This window comes from Oryctolagus cuniculus, chromosome 14, assembly GCF_051225735.1.
Source record: "Oryctolagus cuniculus isolate XC-2025 breed Fujian yellow rabbit chromosome 14, ASM5122573v1, whole genome shotgun sequence".
Taxonomy (NCBI): domain Eukaryota; kingdom Metazoa; phylum Chordata; class Mammalia; order Lagomorpha; family Leporidae; genus Oryctolagus; species Oryctolagus cuniculus.
The window spans coordinates 67,946,231-67,964,420 of NC_142880.1; the positions used below are offsets into that span (position 1 = coordinate 67,946,231).

General features: G+C 40.7%; 1 protein-coding gene across 12 annotated transcripts in view; it reads left to right on the plus strand.

The window, feature by feature from the left end:
* Positions 1 to 18,190, plus strand: part of GHR (growth hormone receptor) — a 303,364-nt gene that overhangs the window by 216,943 nt on the left and 68,231 nt on the right. For all 12 annotated transcript variants that reach the window (XM_070056270.2, XM_008262050.5, XM_008262046.5 and 9 more), the window contains 1 exon segment: positions 175 to 240. In XM_070056270.2, coding sequence (XP_069912371.1) covers positions 175 to 240 — 66 coding nt within the window.

Below are 18,190 nucleotides of genomic sequence, written 5' to 3' on the forward strand. Positions count from 1 at the left end.
GAAGCGTGCTCTCATTATCATGATTTTTTTTTAGTGGGTAGACGCAATTGCAAATTGTAAGTGGTATTGTGTGGGTACAGGTCATGTATTATAATTTGAAAGTGTTGCCTAAAACAGGGTCACAATAGATCACTTTTAGAGGTGACTAATGGTTTTCTTCTCTATCTGTTCCAGCCACACCAGCTACCCTTGGCAGAGCATCCGAGAGTCTGCAAAGAGTTCATCCAGGCCTGGGGACAAGTAAGAATTCCAATCTATTTGCTACCTTCAGTGACATTTTCCATGCTTTAGTGTAATTCATACCACTATACCGACTCTTTTTAATTTCGAATATTGGTAACTGAAAGAGTGGTTGAACTGAAATTTTACAGACAAGCAAAAATATATTTTTTCAAGATTTGCTTTTTAGCTTCTTTGTAAGGCTGCTTCTTTATCTTTCTATTCTTCTTATTCCTAAAGGCTAAGCTAGGCCAAATTAATGGAGAAAAAACAAGACATGATTTATCATGAATTTACATTTATTCAATTTAAGAAATTACCTCTTTTAACAAATTCTTTTTAAGTTATTGTTATTTTGAATTATTTACTTAGTGATTACACCAGCAAAAAGTTAAACTTGCGCCTCCAACCAAGTTTCCTTATGCTTCACAATTCTGCCTTCATGTAAGCTAACTCTTCTCCTTAAAATGATCCTATGGATTCCCCTCACCCCCATCTTATAGCAGTCTCTTCTTCAAACTTCAGTTCAAATACCAGCTCTTGGGGAAACCTATCCAAACCCTCTAACCCAACAGTCTTCCTGCCTTCTGTGCTTCCCTTACCTCCTGATATTTTAGTGTACAAATGTATGTTTTTAAAAAAAGATTTTGTGGCAAAAACTTTTGAAATCCATGCATATGAAGGGTCTTCAAAAAGTTCGTGGAAATTTGTATGAAAAAAACTAGGCATATATTTTTTAAAGATTTACTTATTTATTTGAGAGGCAGAGTTTCAGAGAGGCAGAGGCAGAGAGAGAGAGAGACAGAGAGAGAGAGAGAGAGAGAGAGAGAGAGAAGTCTTCCATCCTCTAGTTCACTCCACAGGTGGCTGCAAGGGCCAGAGCTGCGCAGATCCGAAGCTAGGAGCCAGGAGCTTCTTCCAGGTCTCCCACCCTGGTGCAGGTGCCCAAGGGCTTGGGCCATCTTCTGCTTTCCCAGGTCATAGCAGAGAGCTGGATCAGAAGTGGAGCAACTGGGACGTGAATTGGCACCCATAGGGATGCCAACACTGCAGGCAGCAGCTTTTACCCACTATGCCACAGCACCAGCCCCAAAACTATGTATACATTTCAAAAATTTTTGCACCAAAATATATTTTTTTCCAAAGAAACCATTTATTTAATGAGCACAAATTTCATAAGTACAACTTTAGGAATATAGTGCTTCTTCCCATCATACCTACCCTCCCGCCCCCGCTCCCACCCCAGCTCCTCCCTCTCCTATTCCCCGTCCAATTCTCCATTAAGGAAAAAAAAAAAAGACTGTTCCTTTTCAGTCAAGACAAGGGCTGTTCAAGTCACTACTTCTCAAAGTGTCAATTTTCCTTCTACAGATTTTCTTTTAGGTGCTCTATTAGTTATCACAGGTCAGGGAGAACATATGGTATTTGTCCCTTTGAGAATGGCTTATTTCACTAAATATGATGTTTTCCATATTTTTTGTTGCAAATGATTGGATTCCATTTTTTGCAGCTGTGTAATATTCCATAGTATACATATCCCATAAATTCTTTATTCAGTCTTCAGTTGACAGTCTTTTAGGTTGATTCCATGCCTTAGCTATTATGAATTGAACTGCAATAGACTTGGGGCTGCAGATAACTTTTTTATTTGCTGATGTTATTTACCTTGGGTAAATTTCGGGGAGTGGGATGGCTGGGTCATATGGTAGGTCTATATTCAGATTAAAGAGGTATCTCCAAACTGATTTCCATAGTGGTTTTACCAATTTACATTCCCACCAACAGTGTATTAGGGTACCTTTTTCCCCACATCCTCAACAGCATCTGTTGTTTGTTGATTTCTGTATGGAAGCCATTCTAACTGGGGTAAGGTAACACCTCATTGTGGTTTTGATTTGCATTTACCTGATGGCTAGTGATCCTGAGCATTTTCTCATATGTTTGTTGGCCATTTGGATTTCCTCTTTTGAAAAATGTCTGCTTAAGTCCTTGGCCCATTTCTTAACTGGGTTGTTTGTTTTGTTGTTGTAGTTTCTTGATCTCTTTATAAATTCTGGTTATTAATTCTTTATTAGTTGCAATGTTTTCAAATAAAGTCTCGCATTCTGTCTGTTGCCTCTACACTTTGTTGAGTGCTTCTTTGGCAGTACAGAAGCATCTCAATTAGATTTCATCCCACTTGTTGATTTTGACTTTGATTGCCTGTGACTTTGGGGTATTTCCAAGAACTCTTTGTGCCAATGTCTTACAAGAACCCCTATGTTGGGTCACTTGATAGTGTCCTGTAGATTCCCAACAGTGTTTTTTAGTTTTCTAATTTCTTCTTCTTGTGTTTGGTCTGGCTGTGTAATTTCCTGTGCTTTTTCTTCTAAATTGTATATTCTTTCTTCTGCTTCACCAATTCTATTGTTAAGGCTTCCCACTGCATTTTTTATTTGTTCTATTTCATTCTTAATTTCCAAGATTTCATTTTAATTTCTCTCTCTCTCTCTCTCTCTCTTTTTTTTTTTTTTTTTTTTTTTTTTTTTTTTTTTTTTGGACAGGCAGAGTTAGACAGTGAGAGAGAGAGACAGAGAGAAAGGTCTTCCTTTTTTTCATTGGTTCACCCCCCAAGTGACCGCTACGGCCAGTGCGCTGTGCCAATCCAAAGCCAGGAGCCAGGTGCTTCCTCCTGGTCTCCCATGCAGGCACAGGGCCCAAGCACTTGGGCCGTCCTCCACTGCCTTCCTGGGCCACAGCAGAGAGCTCGAATGGAAGAGGAGCAACTGGGACAGAATCCAGTGCCCAGACCAGGACTAGAGAACCCTGGGTGCCAGCGCTGCAGACGGAGGATTAGCCAAGTGAGCTGCCGGCGCCAGCCAATTTCTCTTTAAGATCTCAATTTCATAGGGGGTGGAATTCATTATTTTATGCATTTGCTTCAGATTACTTCTAAGTAATCCTATGATCAATTTTTTGAATTCCATTTCTGACATTTCTTCAGTCTCATCATCTTCACAATCTAGTATTGAGGTATTATGTTCTTTTGGAGGTGTCACGTTTTCTTCCTTGTTCTTATTTCTTGGATTGGTGCGTTTGTTATTCTGCATTTGTGGGTTACTCATTGGTTTCTTCTTTTATTTTTTGCTGTAGTAGCTTTTATCTTTGGACTATGTCTGATTGGATTAGTGGAGTGTCTGCTTTGAGGAAATACCAAGGGGCTTGTGGTTGGAATGGCCAGGGAGTTCTGTTCAGTACTCCAGTGTGAAGGACACGTCTGAGGTGATATACCGTGGTTAGAGTGGTAAATCTCCTTTTATTTATTTTTTTTAGCAGAAGGTAGTTTCTTCTTGTCTGTTGGTTTAGACTCAGCTGATCTCTCCTCAAAGGAGACCAGTGCCTAGGTGCGAGCCCCAATGAGTATATTATTCATCCACTCTACCACAAGGACCACACAAAGGATCTGTGCAGTCCTCAGTATAAGTTCAGATTCCACAGCAGTGTCTCTTCCAACATGTAATCACGAAGCCCTGATGGTGTGGAGAATTTCATAATGACTGCCCAAAGTCCCAGCCACATGCTGATTCTTCCCACACAGCCTCAGTGTTTTCACAGTCCTGGCACCCCTGTCTATTCTCCCCACCAGACTCAGGAGTCTCCGCTTTCCTGATTGCTAGGTGTGGACATGAGCTGGTGCAGCTCTTGTATATATCCAAAATAGTGCCTGCTCCCTGTCAACTTATTACAGGATGCCTTTGCAGAATGAGCAGGGAGAGAAAAAACATGCCCCCCTCCTTGTTTTATTTTTTCTGCTCTAGTTTGGCAGGTACACCATCCCCAACAGGAATCCAAGCCGGATTCCCTCTAGGCTCTTCCTGCACCTTTTTCACCAATGGCTTGTGCTACTGCAGTCTGGTCTCACCTTGCTCTGTAATGCTGGTGTGGAGGCTCTTGGCTGGTGGGGTCCCAAGTTGTGTGTCTTTTCACCTTCCACATAGGTCCACTGTGTTCCTCCAATTTCAGTAGAGTTTCTTCTTCTGTTCCCTCCCTAACTCTTCCCCCTAAATGTATCTCTTTAAGATTTAGCTTATTATTTATTTGAAAGGAAGAGTTACAGTGCAAGAGGTAGAGAAAGATGGAGAGACATTGTCCATCTGCTGGTTTACTCCCCAAATGACCGCGATGGCTAGGGGTAGGCCAGGCCAAAAGTAGGATCCCAGAATCCCATATGGGCCTCCCATGTGGGTGACAGATATCCAAGTACTTAGACCATTTTCCACTATTTTCTAGGCATACCAGCTGGTAGCTAAATGGGAAGTGGAGCAGCCAGAACTTGAACCAGTGCTCAAATGGAATGTGAATGTTGCAAGCAGTTGTTGCAGCCCTCTGTGCAATGTTGCAACCCTCTGTGCCAAAATGCCAGTCCCATTATGTCATATTTTAATGGCTTATCTATTTATTTATATGAAAGAATGACAGAGAAAGGGAGAGACAGAGATAGACAGACCTCTCATCCCTTTGCTTACTCCCTAAATGACTTGAATAGCTGGGGCTGGGCCAAGTGAAAGACAGAAACCAGGAATTCCATTCTGGTCTCCCCCATGGGTGGCAGGAGCCTGAGTACGTGGACCACCTTCTGCTGTCTTCCCAGGCACAGTAGCAAGGAGCTGGATCAGAAGTTGAGCAGCTGGAACTCAATATTGGATGCCAACATTGGCTTAACCCACTGTGTCACAATAGCAGCCCCAAAAACTTTTGGAAGTATTCTTGAATATGTTAGAACTGTGCATAGAACTCACTGGATTGTGTGTACTTCATGAATGAATTAATGAATTAATTGTAGTGAACTTGAAATGAAAAACCCATGTTTTATGCTTCTAAACCTCTCACATCACCTAAAGAAACCTAGTCACGTAGGTGGTGTGTTTTGCATCAGTTTAAGTATATATTAGAATCTGCATTATGCAATAAAAGGAAGACAGTGTACCTTATTGGGTTTAAGCTATCACTGTTTTATTTTATGATTCTGGTGTCATAGAGCTATAATTTGGATTTTATGACTAAAAAGCAGAAAAAATTACTAAGTGAGATTTAAACGTCATTTCCTTGGAGATGACCCAAAGGGAGGGCTGGTACTGTTTTAAAGCAATGTCATCCACTTGTCAGTTGTGCCAGACCACAAACACTTTACAACCCTCCTGTTTTAGAAACATTTGACATGATAATCTGTTCCCTAATTAACACCAGGTGTTGAAAAAGGGAGTGGACGTTTGGTCATGTTTTGGTTTTCTAGCCAGCATATTCCAAAACCTTCATTGAAAGATGGCGTAACCTGTTGTTACTTTCTGCAAGGAAATGAGAATCAGTTAAGAATGTCTTATTACTAGTGCATGTTTAACTTTGGAACCATCCTCCACATATAATCTTAATACATTGCCCTCTGTTTGCTCCTACTGTGGCAGCCTGATTTCTCCAAACCATTTCCTTTGTCAGGATCTGAGGAGCCTAACCATTGTGCCTTGTGCAAATAAAGCCTCTAGGCAGGGTGGATGTACCAAACAGTTTCCTTCCACTCATCAGACATATGTTGACTTCCTGTCTGTGTTAAGACAGCTAGCTAATTAGCATTCATATATGGAAAGTCATATAGCAACTGGCCTCCCCACATGAGGACTCTATCTTTCCAGTGTCTCATTTTCAAAAATTACTTCTGCTTCAGGAAGGACTGGATAAAGTACTTAAGTCAAGAATGTGTCTGTATCAGTGGGCACCTGCCATAGGGCATGTTTTTGAATTCTGGATGTGACAAATACTCAAGTATCCACATTGCCTCACTGTGTCACTATGAACATTGCCACTGTATTACAGATAGTTAACTCTCTGTTGCACATCCAGAACTTAGCGCTGCATGCTTAGGGTGAAAGAATAAGGTTAAAAATTGTTATGTCTATGTATGCTCATTGACCTCTTCTTTATAGTTTTCTGTATTATTTTAAAGATTTTAAAAGAAAAAAAAGGAAAGACAGACTATGACGTCTTGACATCAAAGGAATTCACTCTCCCTAAGGAGTCAACTGTGCACATGTGTTCAAAATAAAATGTCCTGAGGATACATAATTACAATTTATATGTTTCCTGTGTGCACTTTGGTAAATTCTCAGACCCAAAGCAAAACACAATTGGAAGCCGGCGCCGTGGCTCAATAGGCTAATCCTCCACCTTGCGGCGCCGGCACACCGGGTTCTAGTCCCGGTTGGGGCGCCGGATTCTGTCCCGGTTGCCCCTCTTCCAGGCCAGCTCTCTGCTATGGCCAGGGAGTGCAGTGGAGGATGGCCCAGGTGCTTGGGCCCTGCACCCCATGGGAGACCAGGAAAAGCACCTGGATCCTGGCTCCTGCCAGGATCAGCGCGGTGCGCCGGCTGCAGCGGCGGCCATTGGAGGGTGAACCAACGGCAAAGGAAGACCTTTCTCTCTGTCTCTCTCTCTCACTGTCCACTCTGCCTGTCAAAAAAAAAAAAAAAAAAAAAAAAACACACAATTGGAGGATATGTGAAATAGAAATCTCAGACAAAATTGATCAAACATAAATGAGATAAATGCCATTACTTTTGTCCAAACTGCCATTACATGATACTTGGATAGCTGCAAACTCTTTTTTTTTTTTTGACAGGCAGAGTGGACAGTGAGAGAGAGAGACAGAGAGGAAGGTCTTCCTTTGCCGTTGGTTTACCCTCCAATGGCCGCTGCGGCCAGCATGCTGCGGCAGGCGCACCGCGCTGATCCGATGGCAGGAGCCAGGTACTTATCCTGGTCTCCCATAGGGTGCAGGGCCCAAGCACTTGGGCCATCCTCCACTGCACTCCCTGGCCACAGCAGAGAGCTGGCCTGTAAGAGGGGCAACCGGGACAGAATCCGGCGCCCCGACCGGGACTAGAACCCGGTGTGCCGGCGCCGCTAGGCAGAGGATTAGCCTAGTGAGCCGCGGCGCCAGCCCTGCAAACTCTTTTGTAACTCTTCTCTCCTTCCCTATCTCTCCTTCCTTGGATCCATCTTTCTCTGCCTATTATAATTTTTTCATGCTCTAAGTAACAGCATATCATTATTGCCATCCTCAATATGTAACTTAAGTCACAAACTCTGGGGTCGGCATTGTGGCACAGCAGGTTAAACAAGCCAACGCTTGGGACAGACTGCCAGCTCAAATCCTGGCTGTTCTGCTTCCAGTCCAGATCTTCACTAATGTTCTTGGGAAGGCAGAGGAGGATGACTCTAGTGCATGGGCCCCTGTCACCCACATGGGAGATCTGGATAGAGTTCCAGACTCCTGGAACTTCGTCTGGACTGGTCCTGGCTTTGAGGGTGTTTAGGGAGTGAGGCACTGGATGGAAGATCTCTCTCTCGCTCTCACTCTTTTCAAATGAATAAATACATACATACAAACATACATAAATCCATAAATCTTTTTTAATGTTGCAAACCCTTCCTGAGGCACTAAAAATCACTACCCATAGTCTGACCTTGGCCTTCAAATCTGGACTACTTGGGACTCCCCAGACACGCTGTGCTTTCCCTCCTCCAGGACACTGCTCATGTCATCCCATCTTCTGGAACTGTTCTCCCTCCACCCGACCATGTATTCTGTAAATACAAACCCTACCCATGCTTTAAGGTTCTAGACTTGAAATAACCTCTCCCTTCTCCATACTTTCCTATGAGAGAAGTCCTGCTATGTAGTACCATTTGTGTTAGTTTGGTCTGCCAGCCACAACACAGAACCATATACTGGTTACCTAAAATAGTAGAAATGTATTTTCTCAAAGGTCTGGAAGCTAGAGTGTGAGACGAAGGTGTTGACAACATAGATTTCTTCTGAGCTCTCTCTCTCTCTCTCCTTGGCTTGTATATGTCTGTCTTCTTCCCATGTCTTCCCATGGGCTTCCCTCTGTGTGTCTGTGTTCTAATCTTCTTCTTTTATTTAATGACCTATTTAAAGACTCTCTCTAAATAGTCACATTCTAAGGTGCTGGTGTTTAGAATTTCAACATATGAATTTTGGATACAATAAAATTCAGCCCATAACATCATTCTTAGCAAATATAGTAAATGTTCTGTGGACTCCATTTATTTGCATATATCTCTTCTCTCTCGATCTGGATTAGGAAGAGATGTGTTTTATTCAGAGGTGTGTGTAATTTTCAGTACCTAAAACGAATATTGTAAGTAATAAATATATTGCAAATAAATGGAGTAAATGGAAGAGTTATTAATAGCTTTCTCATTATCCACTCTTCTTCATACTTAGCAATTTCCACCAGCACCCTTTGTTATCACAGAGCCTCCTGGCTGCCTGAGGCCATGCATAGAGGATCAGATCTCCCTACCTGTGTTAATTACACATTATTTTCCTAAGTGTTCCATTGTTGAAAAGACTTATAGGAATATGAAGTGGTTTCTAGTAATAGGAAAGCTTCAGTACAGACAAAGGATATAGCACAAGGTTCGTACGTGTTGACCAGGGGGTTGATATCTCAAGGACAGGGTTTACTGTCCTCCCACTGTGATCACACAAAACACTCTCTCCAGAAATGGCACTGCAGCCCATCAGCCTGCCAACCACATTGGTACCAGGTAATCTAAGAAGCTGCCCATTGTGAGGTCTCTGATAGTAAGTTGGTCATATAGATTCAGTCTAGCTATGTTGCTAGCCATAGCTGTCACACCTCCAGCCTCCAAGGTAAACCAAAATTGTTCATGAGTCATAAGTCCAGTCACAATGAACAACACTAACAGGCTGATACATTCTGTCCTGAGACAACATCCAGATGCATGACCTCAGAATTTTCTTCTACTTAATAAATTTTCTTCTACGTAATAAAGTATCATTAGTTCTGGAGAGAAGCATTGTAGTAAAACCATATTAGCTAAGATTAACCCATGCTATACACAACTGAAAGAATCACCCCCTTGCTATAATCTCTTCTTCTGTTGCTTATCAAAAATCTGTCCCATTTTCTTTCTTTTTTAGATGTTCCTTTTAAATTTTTATTTATTAATTTGAGAGGTCCAGAGACAGATGAGTATTCCTATCCACTGTTTCACTTCCCAAATGTCCACAACAGTCAGGGAAGGGCAAGCCAGTAGCCAGGAACATAATCCTAGTCTCCTACAAAGGTGGCAGGAACCCAATTATTTGAGCCATCATCACTCCGCCCCTCCAGAGTCTGCCTTAGCAGGAAGCCAGAGCAGGGAATCACAGCAGGTACTCCCGTGTGGGACTCAGGCACCTTAACTGCTAAGTCAGAAGGCCACTCTCAAATCTGTCCCATTCTACAAATCTTCAGGGTTTTTCTTTCTGCTGGAAAATGGGTGTAATCCATGTGAACAGATGTTTTTGTGCTAATGAGTGCATGCTAACATACCTTGTACAAAGTAGCTTCTTAAGAAATATTTTCTGAGAAGAAAGGGTTATTTCTGGTAAGTAGCCCCATGTAGACCTGTCAGTTCATGCACTTGGGTAGAGGCATACTCCATTGTGTGAAGGCCAGCCCAGAGTATCCCTGAGCAAACACACACTTAATATTAGTAGGGGCCAGTGCTGTGGCATAGCAGGTAAAGCTGCCGGTTCAAGTCCTGGCTGCTCTATTTCTGACCCAGCTCTCTGCTATGGCCTGGGAAGGCAGTAGAAGGTGGCCCAAGTCCTTGAGCCCATGGACCCGCATGGGAGGCCCAGAAGCAGCTCCTGGCTCCTGGTTTCGGATCGGTGCAGCTCCGGCCATTGCAGCCAACTGGGGAGTGAACTAACGGATGGAAGACTTCTCCTTCTCTCTGTCTTCTCTGTCTCTCCTCTCTGTAACTCTGCCTTTCAAACAAATAAATAAATCTTCAAAAAAAAAAAAGATTAGAAGTTTACAGTTTACATGCATATGCAGACAACTCTATCTCATTGTAAAGAAGCAATGCTACAAATTTGCCTTCCTCTCTTGGAGTGATAAGGACGCTCCAAGTGGTTAGAATTCTTCTAGTGAAAAGCAAAAAAATATTCAGTATTTCCAAATCTGCAAGATGGCTCTGAGAGAGTGTCGTTTTAAATTCTTTGTATATTTCCAATGATTTATTTATCTGTTTGATGAAGATTTGGACTAAATATAGAAATTTATTAAACATACAGAGAGAAACTTTAAGATAACTACACATCTTTCTGAAGAGGATATTCCCTCTTATTTTAAAGTCATTCCTTTTCTACTGAACTTTTAACATATTACTGTACAAGTGTAAATTTTGTGATCAATGGCATTTCTACCTCAAAATAAAATCTATATTCAATTGGAACAAAATGTTGAAGTTTCATTAATTGCCCTTTGGAGCATAAGCCAGCCTCAGGATTTATGAAACCAGGCATTCTAAACATAAACATTAATGACTGAGGTCAGAGTTAAATTTTGCAAGGATTCCAACATATTATCATACTATTTGGGCACAGAATATGAATTCCTTACATTTTTAGAAGTACAATAACAATTTTCTTCAGAATTGTAAGTTACTTTCACTTCTCCATGAAAATGTTTTTGAGTCAAAAAATTTAATATAGTAAACTTCATTTCATTTATTCAGGTCCTTATACAATATTACCTGCCCTTATCTTCCTGATTTTAAGTACTACCTCCTACTTTTTTCCTATCCCAAGCCATCGTACTCCCTGATTCCAGAGTGATTCTTCTACCTACTTCTGATCCAGCAAGACAGTCATTTCCAATATTTTCCCACTGTTTTCTAAAAAACAAACTCATCTCCCAGGAATTCAGGAAATTCTGCAACGTAGATCTGCTGTCCTACTCTGGTGTATCTTCCAGTGCCTTACACACCACCATATATATGTCTCCTTCACAAGGGTATATCTATTATATATTCATTATGTCTGTTCCTGCTTACCCCTTCACCAGAAATCCCTACCTTTTTCCCTCCCAATCTGAGGCAGTCTTTTATGGCATGTTTCAAGCACAACTTTAACCACAAAGCTTTTCACAATTTCCCCAAAAGGACAAATTCTTCTGTGTTAGAATCTCTGTAGGCCTTTCTTCCTTACTCTCAAGAAGAGATGCTATAGCATAACAGTTATAACCTCAGCCTCTGGAGTAGACAACTTTAAATTTTGTCTCAGTTCTACTACTGACCTCCTTCATGAGCTTACTTAAATTTCATAACTTTTCTGTGCCAATTTTTCGTAATCTCAAGGTAGAGATGCTAATACTACATCCCCCCTAAGAATGTTCTGAGACATGTTAATGTTATTATATTTAATTAGAATAGCATATGACCCCATTGTAAGCTTGCACAGTATTTATTCTCTTGTGACTCTTATTTTATTTTAGGTCAGTGAATATTAGATTTAACTATGAAACTTCCCATAGTCAACTGTATTTTGGATCATAGAATCAACATGGTTCAACCTAATGTAGATATTCTCTTAAACTGTAATATCCTTAATGTTAGAGACTCTATTTTATAGATCTGTGTATCCCAGAGTACCTGGCATATGTTGACTTAAATGAATTGCTGAATTTTGCACATGCACAAAAAATTGCAAAGGAAAAAGAAGCTGAGTTCTTCCCAATATCTTAAGTACTATTTAATAAAGTACTCTTTGCTATGTCATCCCACTGATGTGGGAATGAATGTTGTAAATCTTGATCCAGGATCTTTCCTCCTGCAGAGATACAAATACTAAGTGGAGACTGGTATCATGAGCAAATAGGAAGAGTTTATTTGGCAGTGAGGGAATAAATGTACAAGTGTGGCCACCTCACACTGAGAAATATCCAACATGAGTGAGCCAAAGAATTGCCCTTAAATTAGAGAGAATGAAAAACAAAAAATGGTGCCTGTAATTAAGAAGATCTCCCAGATGTTAAGAGAAGTCCATGCAAGCTCCATAGTAGAAGTGTACACATGAGAACGGTACCTCTGAGAGTGTCCTGGGTGGAAAGAGAGAAAATGGGAGTAGTACCTCTGAGGTCTATGGCAGAAAGAGAGCTTTCATCCCATTCCACCTCTTTTTGGAAAGGAAGGGGGTGATACCACAATTGGATATGCAAATAGTGTGTGGTCTTGGTATGTGCACTGGTCCTGGATGTAACAGGTACATCCTGGGAAGGTGAGTGTATCAACTAACAGTTAAAGAGACAACAACATTTTGCAGGAATACAATAGTTCCAGCTCACCTAAACTTTAACTTCCTACCTACTTATCCCACATCACCATGGGGGAAGATGAAGCGTGCAAGGAGCTAAACTCATCCTTTTATCAAGAACCCACTTCCATAATAATGGCATTAATCTATTCAGGAGAATAGAACCTTCATATGTACCACAGTGCTTCCTCCATGCCTTTCAGCAATTATTTATTAAAGGAGAGAAATAAAGATTTACAGGATAGAAATGTCTTTTGTCCATTACTGAGTATAAATGCTTACAATCTTTCCCTAAACCCTTCCAAGGGACGTAACTTCAGGTCATGTAAGTAGGATATTGTAGGACAATGTCCTACAATGTAGGACATCTGATGGTGTAACTGACATATCTTGTTGGCACTTTAGCTGCCAAGGGAATACTAAGTAACCCAACTCCTGCCTGTGACCTATCACTATGCCTAAAAGATCTGAATGACCCTCTCAGTTTTCAACCTCCTTTTTCATCAGATGTTTCCAACCTTAAGTGCACATTAGCTGACAATACTGCCAGCAAAAGCACATCATAAGAGTGTCCTTGAAGGAATGGCATCTTAGAGTGAATGTGTAGCATTTATTTGTCACAAAGAATTTGAGCTTCAGACATACATAAGAGAGAGCACTGGCATTGGGCTGACACTGACGCTGACATTGGATTCTTGACAGGCTGTTTATAAACAATTCAGTAAATGATTCAGTAAGTAAACACAGATTCTTGTGATCTCTTTTAAAGGAATAGTGTTTATATTGGCTGTCTCTTGTACCCAAGCTAGTGGTGAATCTTTAATGACTCACATAGAGCACTAATCTCCAGATAATGCCAAGCATCTGAGGGATATTATTTATCTCCATTCCTTGCTTCTTCTGAAATCAGAGGAAAGCAGATAAAATTATGCACTTTATACAAAGATAAGTGGAAGTACAAACAAGACCGCTTACCTGAGTCTCTTAACAAACCAACAAGAGAGTAAAGAAGATATTGTAAGTGCAGTGCTTTGCAAGCAAAGCCAAGGGTGGATAATGTATAGATAGTGGTAATTGAAATGGCAATGTTCATTTATCTCAAAATACAGACTCGGTAGTGACATTTTTCCAGCCTGAAATACTCAGATACGACCACCATAGGTTTTATACATTTAGTGCTTTATTATACAATACCTTGTTTTTACATGCAATTGTTGGAAGGTAAGGATTCTTTGTAAAGTAAATGTTAGGTCTTAACTATTTCTTTATTCTCCTTCAAACCCCAATAATTTGCTGAGCCAGAATCAGCACTAGGCATGTAGTTACCATTTAATTTCCAAGAGACCTATTCCTCTCTCTTTCTGTTCGTGTGCTTAGGCCACTATGGGTGAAATCTCTGGAATGGAAGTCCTTTCTACTGGTGAACATATATTAAGATCTTCTATTTCTTTTGGAAACTGAGCAATAAGAAAATAGTTAGAAATCTGTTTATGGGCATAGGCATCTAAAACCTTGATCTTAGTAGTGGGTAAATTTTTTTAAAAGTCTGAGAAGGATAATTAAGCATCTCCCTAAAAATTCTAGTATGCTGTGTATTCCCTACATATCCATTCTTAGTAAGGTTTCTCTGCCAAAGAATCACACACATTTTTCAAGGATGAAATCCAAGACAAACATTCTTTCACCCTGGGTGACCCTAGTGGGTGGTGAATACTTTTTTGTGACTCTAGAAAGTTAAAGCATCGCAGAGTTGGTTGCCTTTGAAATCTTCTACCCTAGCCTACAACCCACTGGTTTTCTGCTTAGTCCCACAGCTTCAAAACCAACTCTGCAGTCACTGACCTCAGGTCAGCCTTTGCATATAGGAGCCTCCCACCAGGAGAGGATGTCTGAATCAGCCACTCCGGAAAGGCTCTTTGTCCACTCTGCTCCTTCTTGTGACGAGCAGCTTTTCAGATAATGTACAGTCATGCACTGAAGAAAAATCTTGCATTTATTACATCAGTTTGCCCTGATTTTAATACAAATTAATCTGAATGCAGAGAAGACACACCATACATGACATTTACAGAAAAAGATTTGTGGGTTTAACAAATAGCTCAAACAGATAGTGTTACATAGTAACTCAACTAATATTATACGTCTTGGTAAATATGTGCAATATGAAATAATATATACTTAAAACTAAAAATAATTCAGAACTATTATTTACTAAATAAAGAACTTAACCAATTACAAAATACAACTTTCGAAGAGCTTATAAGAATGTATGATTTATAGGAAATTTATTTGCATATAATTCATAATATGCGGTGCAAAATAAGTAACTTCTGTCATTTTTTTCCTGGCATCAAAATTATTTAAACTAGAGGTTGGCAAACTGGCCCTCAGACCAGATGCATATTTTGTAAATAAATTTTTATTGTAATATAGCATTGCCTATTTGTATGTGGCTGCTTTAGGGGTACAATGACAGAAATGAATGGTGGAAACACAGATTGTAGGTCTACAAGCATACAATATTTAGTATCAGGGCTTTTCATAGAAAGAGTTCCAACCCCTATTCTAAACATAAAAAGTGAGTATTTATGTAATATGATACTTTATGGAGCAAGTCAACAAGTACTGATTGCTATCTTTTAGTCTCTTATAGAAAATCATTTTCAACTTAGTAACTGACATTAGAGAACATACAAGATTCACTTTACAAGTTTACTTACTATTCAACCCTTTAGAAATGAACTGGATTGTTAAGTGAGGGATTAACTGTAACTGCTAATCAGTGTGGACAACTACATTTATTATTACCTAAGATACTCTAGAGAGTGAAAACTGAGTATCTATAAATATTTGGTTATCGATATAGAGGGAAATTATTGTCCACTGACTGAGATGTGTCATATTTATCTCATAAAGAGTCAGTATAACACATAGCTCCAGCTTGAGAGCAAACCTGACTCTGGGGTTCATAGATTATAAACTGGCTGCTACCACTGAATTTATGGTTAAGAATAAAGACAAATAGCTCTCCTTTTTGCAAACTGTACAATGAAAGACTCATAAACCTGAAACCTCACAGCATCACTATTGATATATTTCCAGAGACCCATTAATGACTCCTTGAAGTATTCCCAATTGTCATTTCTGTCTTCGCTCTGGTAAATTAGCTTTTGATTTTTCATGCATTATGGAGAAACAGCCTTTAGGTAATCTTTCTTCTCTCCTAATGCTTTTTAACAAATACAATTTTAAGACCCCAAATTTGAATTATTATGAAGGCAAATATTTGTAGCAAGGCCATCTGTGCTGTGTGAATGTGCACATGTGGCTCTGCACCTGCCACCATGAAGCCCTGCCAGGCGACACTTACACAAGTCCTCAGAGGATGGAGATTCTTCTTTCTGTGAATTCCAAACACTTTGGAAATTATGCACCTTTGGCGGTGAACCACAGTGGCTGGTTCACACACAGCATATTCCTTTCTAGATTCAAGAACTCGGAGGATTTGGACTTTGTTCTCAATCTAAAATGCTTTGCTCCTCATGATTTAGCCAGTGCCTTGTACACAATGGAAGCCCGATCCTATTTGTCAAGAGACTATTATTCTGACTTCTAGGATTTTTCTGAGCAAATGGAGAAAGGAAGTGGAAGGAGAGGAGTTTGCCTACATTTCCTGGTTTTTGAATTTGGCATTTCCCCCCCCCCAACACTAAGACTAACAGAAAAACAGCCTTGCTGTTTTCTCAAATCTGAGAACAACAAATGTATTTCCTCTTCTGCCATTTTTCTTTCTGTTGGGGAAAAGTAAACAAGAAGATCCTATGGAAGTCTTTCAGGTCTCTGTTTTTATCCGACAGTAGTGATTGTAGCAAGCTCTGTAATTGGTTTCAGTGGGCCCCACAGACTGTGATGAGGACCTAGGGGTTTGGGGACATGGGGACCATGAGTTGTGTCCTATATATGCACTCAGCATGCTAATAGGCATGTGCTTCAATTTGCCCATCTATGAGTGGAAGTGTCAACATCTATCTATAAGGGCACTGTGAATAGCAGGTGGGGACATAGGAAAGTTTCATGCACCAAGCACATATGGAGTAAAGGGCAGGTTTTTATTATTTCTACCATGCTGAGTAGCCCTTGTCAACAGAAGTGGAACTAGAAGTGTTTTCAGGTTTCATAGTTTTTTGAGTTTTGTAGTATTTGCATGCACTTTACCAACTGATTATTCCTAGCAGAAAAATTTGAGAAACTTGTAAATGCCCTAGAACCTGAAACTTCCTGAGCATCACATCAGCGCTTAAAAAGTTTTGGTTTGAATTTCCAGGTTAGAGATTTTCAACCTGTACTATTATTACAGATATCAGAATATGACCCTAAAATATGATATCAGAATATGGCCCCCTAAAAATCCCCCAAAAATCCCATCTGGGGTGTCATATGATATCGGACTATGGGGTGCCATACAATATCACTGTGTGCTTATTAATAAATTCCCAGTATTAATAAGCCTGTGTGGGTTCTTGCCTAACATTCAGAGAAGAATTCTGAGTACCGGCATAAATGAACAAGGCAGCATGATATGTTTCAAGCTTTTATTCAGTGAGAGAAATGCATAGGAGAGTGAGGGCCCTATATAAAAGGAGAGAGGGAAATCTAGATTCATACCAATCACCAGAAGTCAGCCACGTGGAGGAGCATCTAGGCCAGGAAGCACGGGGTGGATAGCCCAAGGTACAAGCCAGCACAGGTCCACACTGGCAAAAGGCGAAAAAGCCAAAAGAGAGAGAGCCCACTGTGTCCCAGGCTTTTAATCCACTTCCAAAGAGGAGTGGTTAATTAGCCTGATTGGCCAGTGGGCACTCAGGTGTGGGCAGGTAGGGGCATGAGGTCACACAGGGGTGTGGTGACGGCATGGCCTTCCAGCTCACAAACCTGATCAATTTTATTCTATACCCTGCCTACAACATTACTACTACTGCATCTGAAACAGCAGTAGCTGCCTGGGTGACTAGAAGCACCCTACCTACTCTTTACCTCCACTCACCAGTTTATCTTCTATCTAAGTTCAGTTTTATTTTATGGAAGGAAACACCCTGCATCTAGTATAGTATATCTCATATTTAAGTGTTATATATTTCAAGAAAATAAAACCCTCAAAAGAGCTGGCATTTGGAGCAGTGGTTAAAACACTACTTAGGGGGCCTGCATTGTGGCAAGGAGGGCTAAGCCACTGCCTGCAATGTTAGCACCCCGTGTGGGCATCAGTTTAAGTCCTGGCTGCTCTACTTCCAGTCCAGTTCCCTACTCATGTGCCTAGGAAAATAGTGTAAGATGGCCCTAAGTCCTGGGGCCCCTGCTACCCATGTGGGAGACCCAGATGGAGTTCTAGGCTCCTGGCTTTGGCCAGCCCTGTTGTAGTCATTTGGAGAATCAACCAGTGAATGGAAAACACTCTTTCTCTCTCTCTCTCTTTCTCTCTCTCTCTCTCTCAACTCTGACTTTCAAATAAATAAATCATAAATAAAAAAGAAACCACTTGGGATAGTCTCACCCCACATTGAAATGCCTTGGCTTGTGCCCCAGTTCCACATCTAATTCCAGCTTCCTGCTGCTGCACACCTTAGAAACTCAAGGACTTGGTTGCCTGCCACCCATATGGGAGACTCAGATTGAGTTCCAGGTTCTTGGCTTCAGCTTGGCCCAGCCCTAGCTTCCTTTCAAATGTATGTTTGTGTGTGTGTGTGTGTGTGTGTATGAAATTTTTTAAAACTCTGAGAGAATCCAGAAACTGGCTATATAACCCAG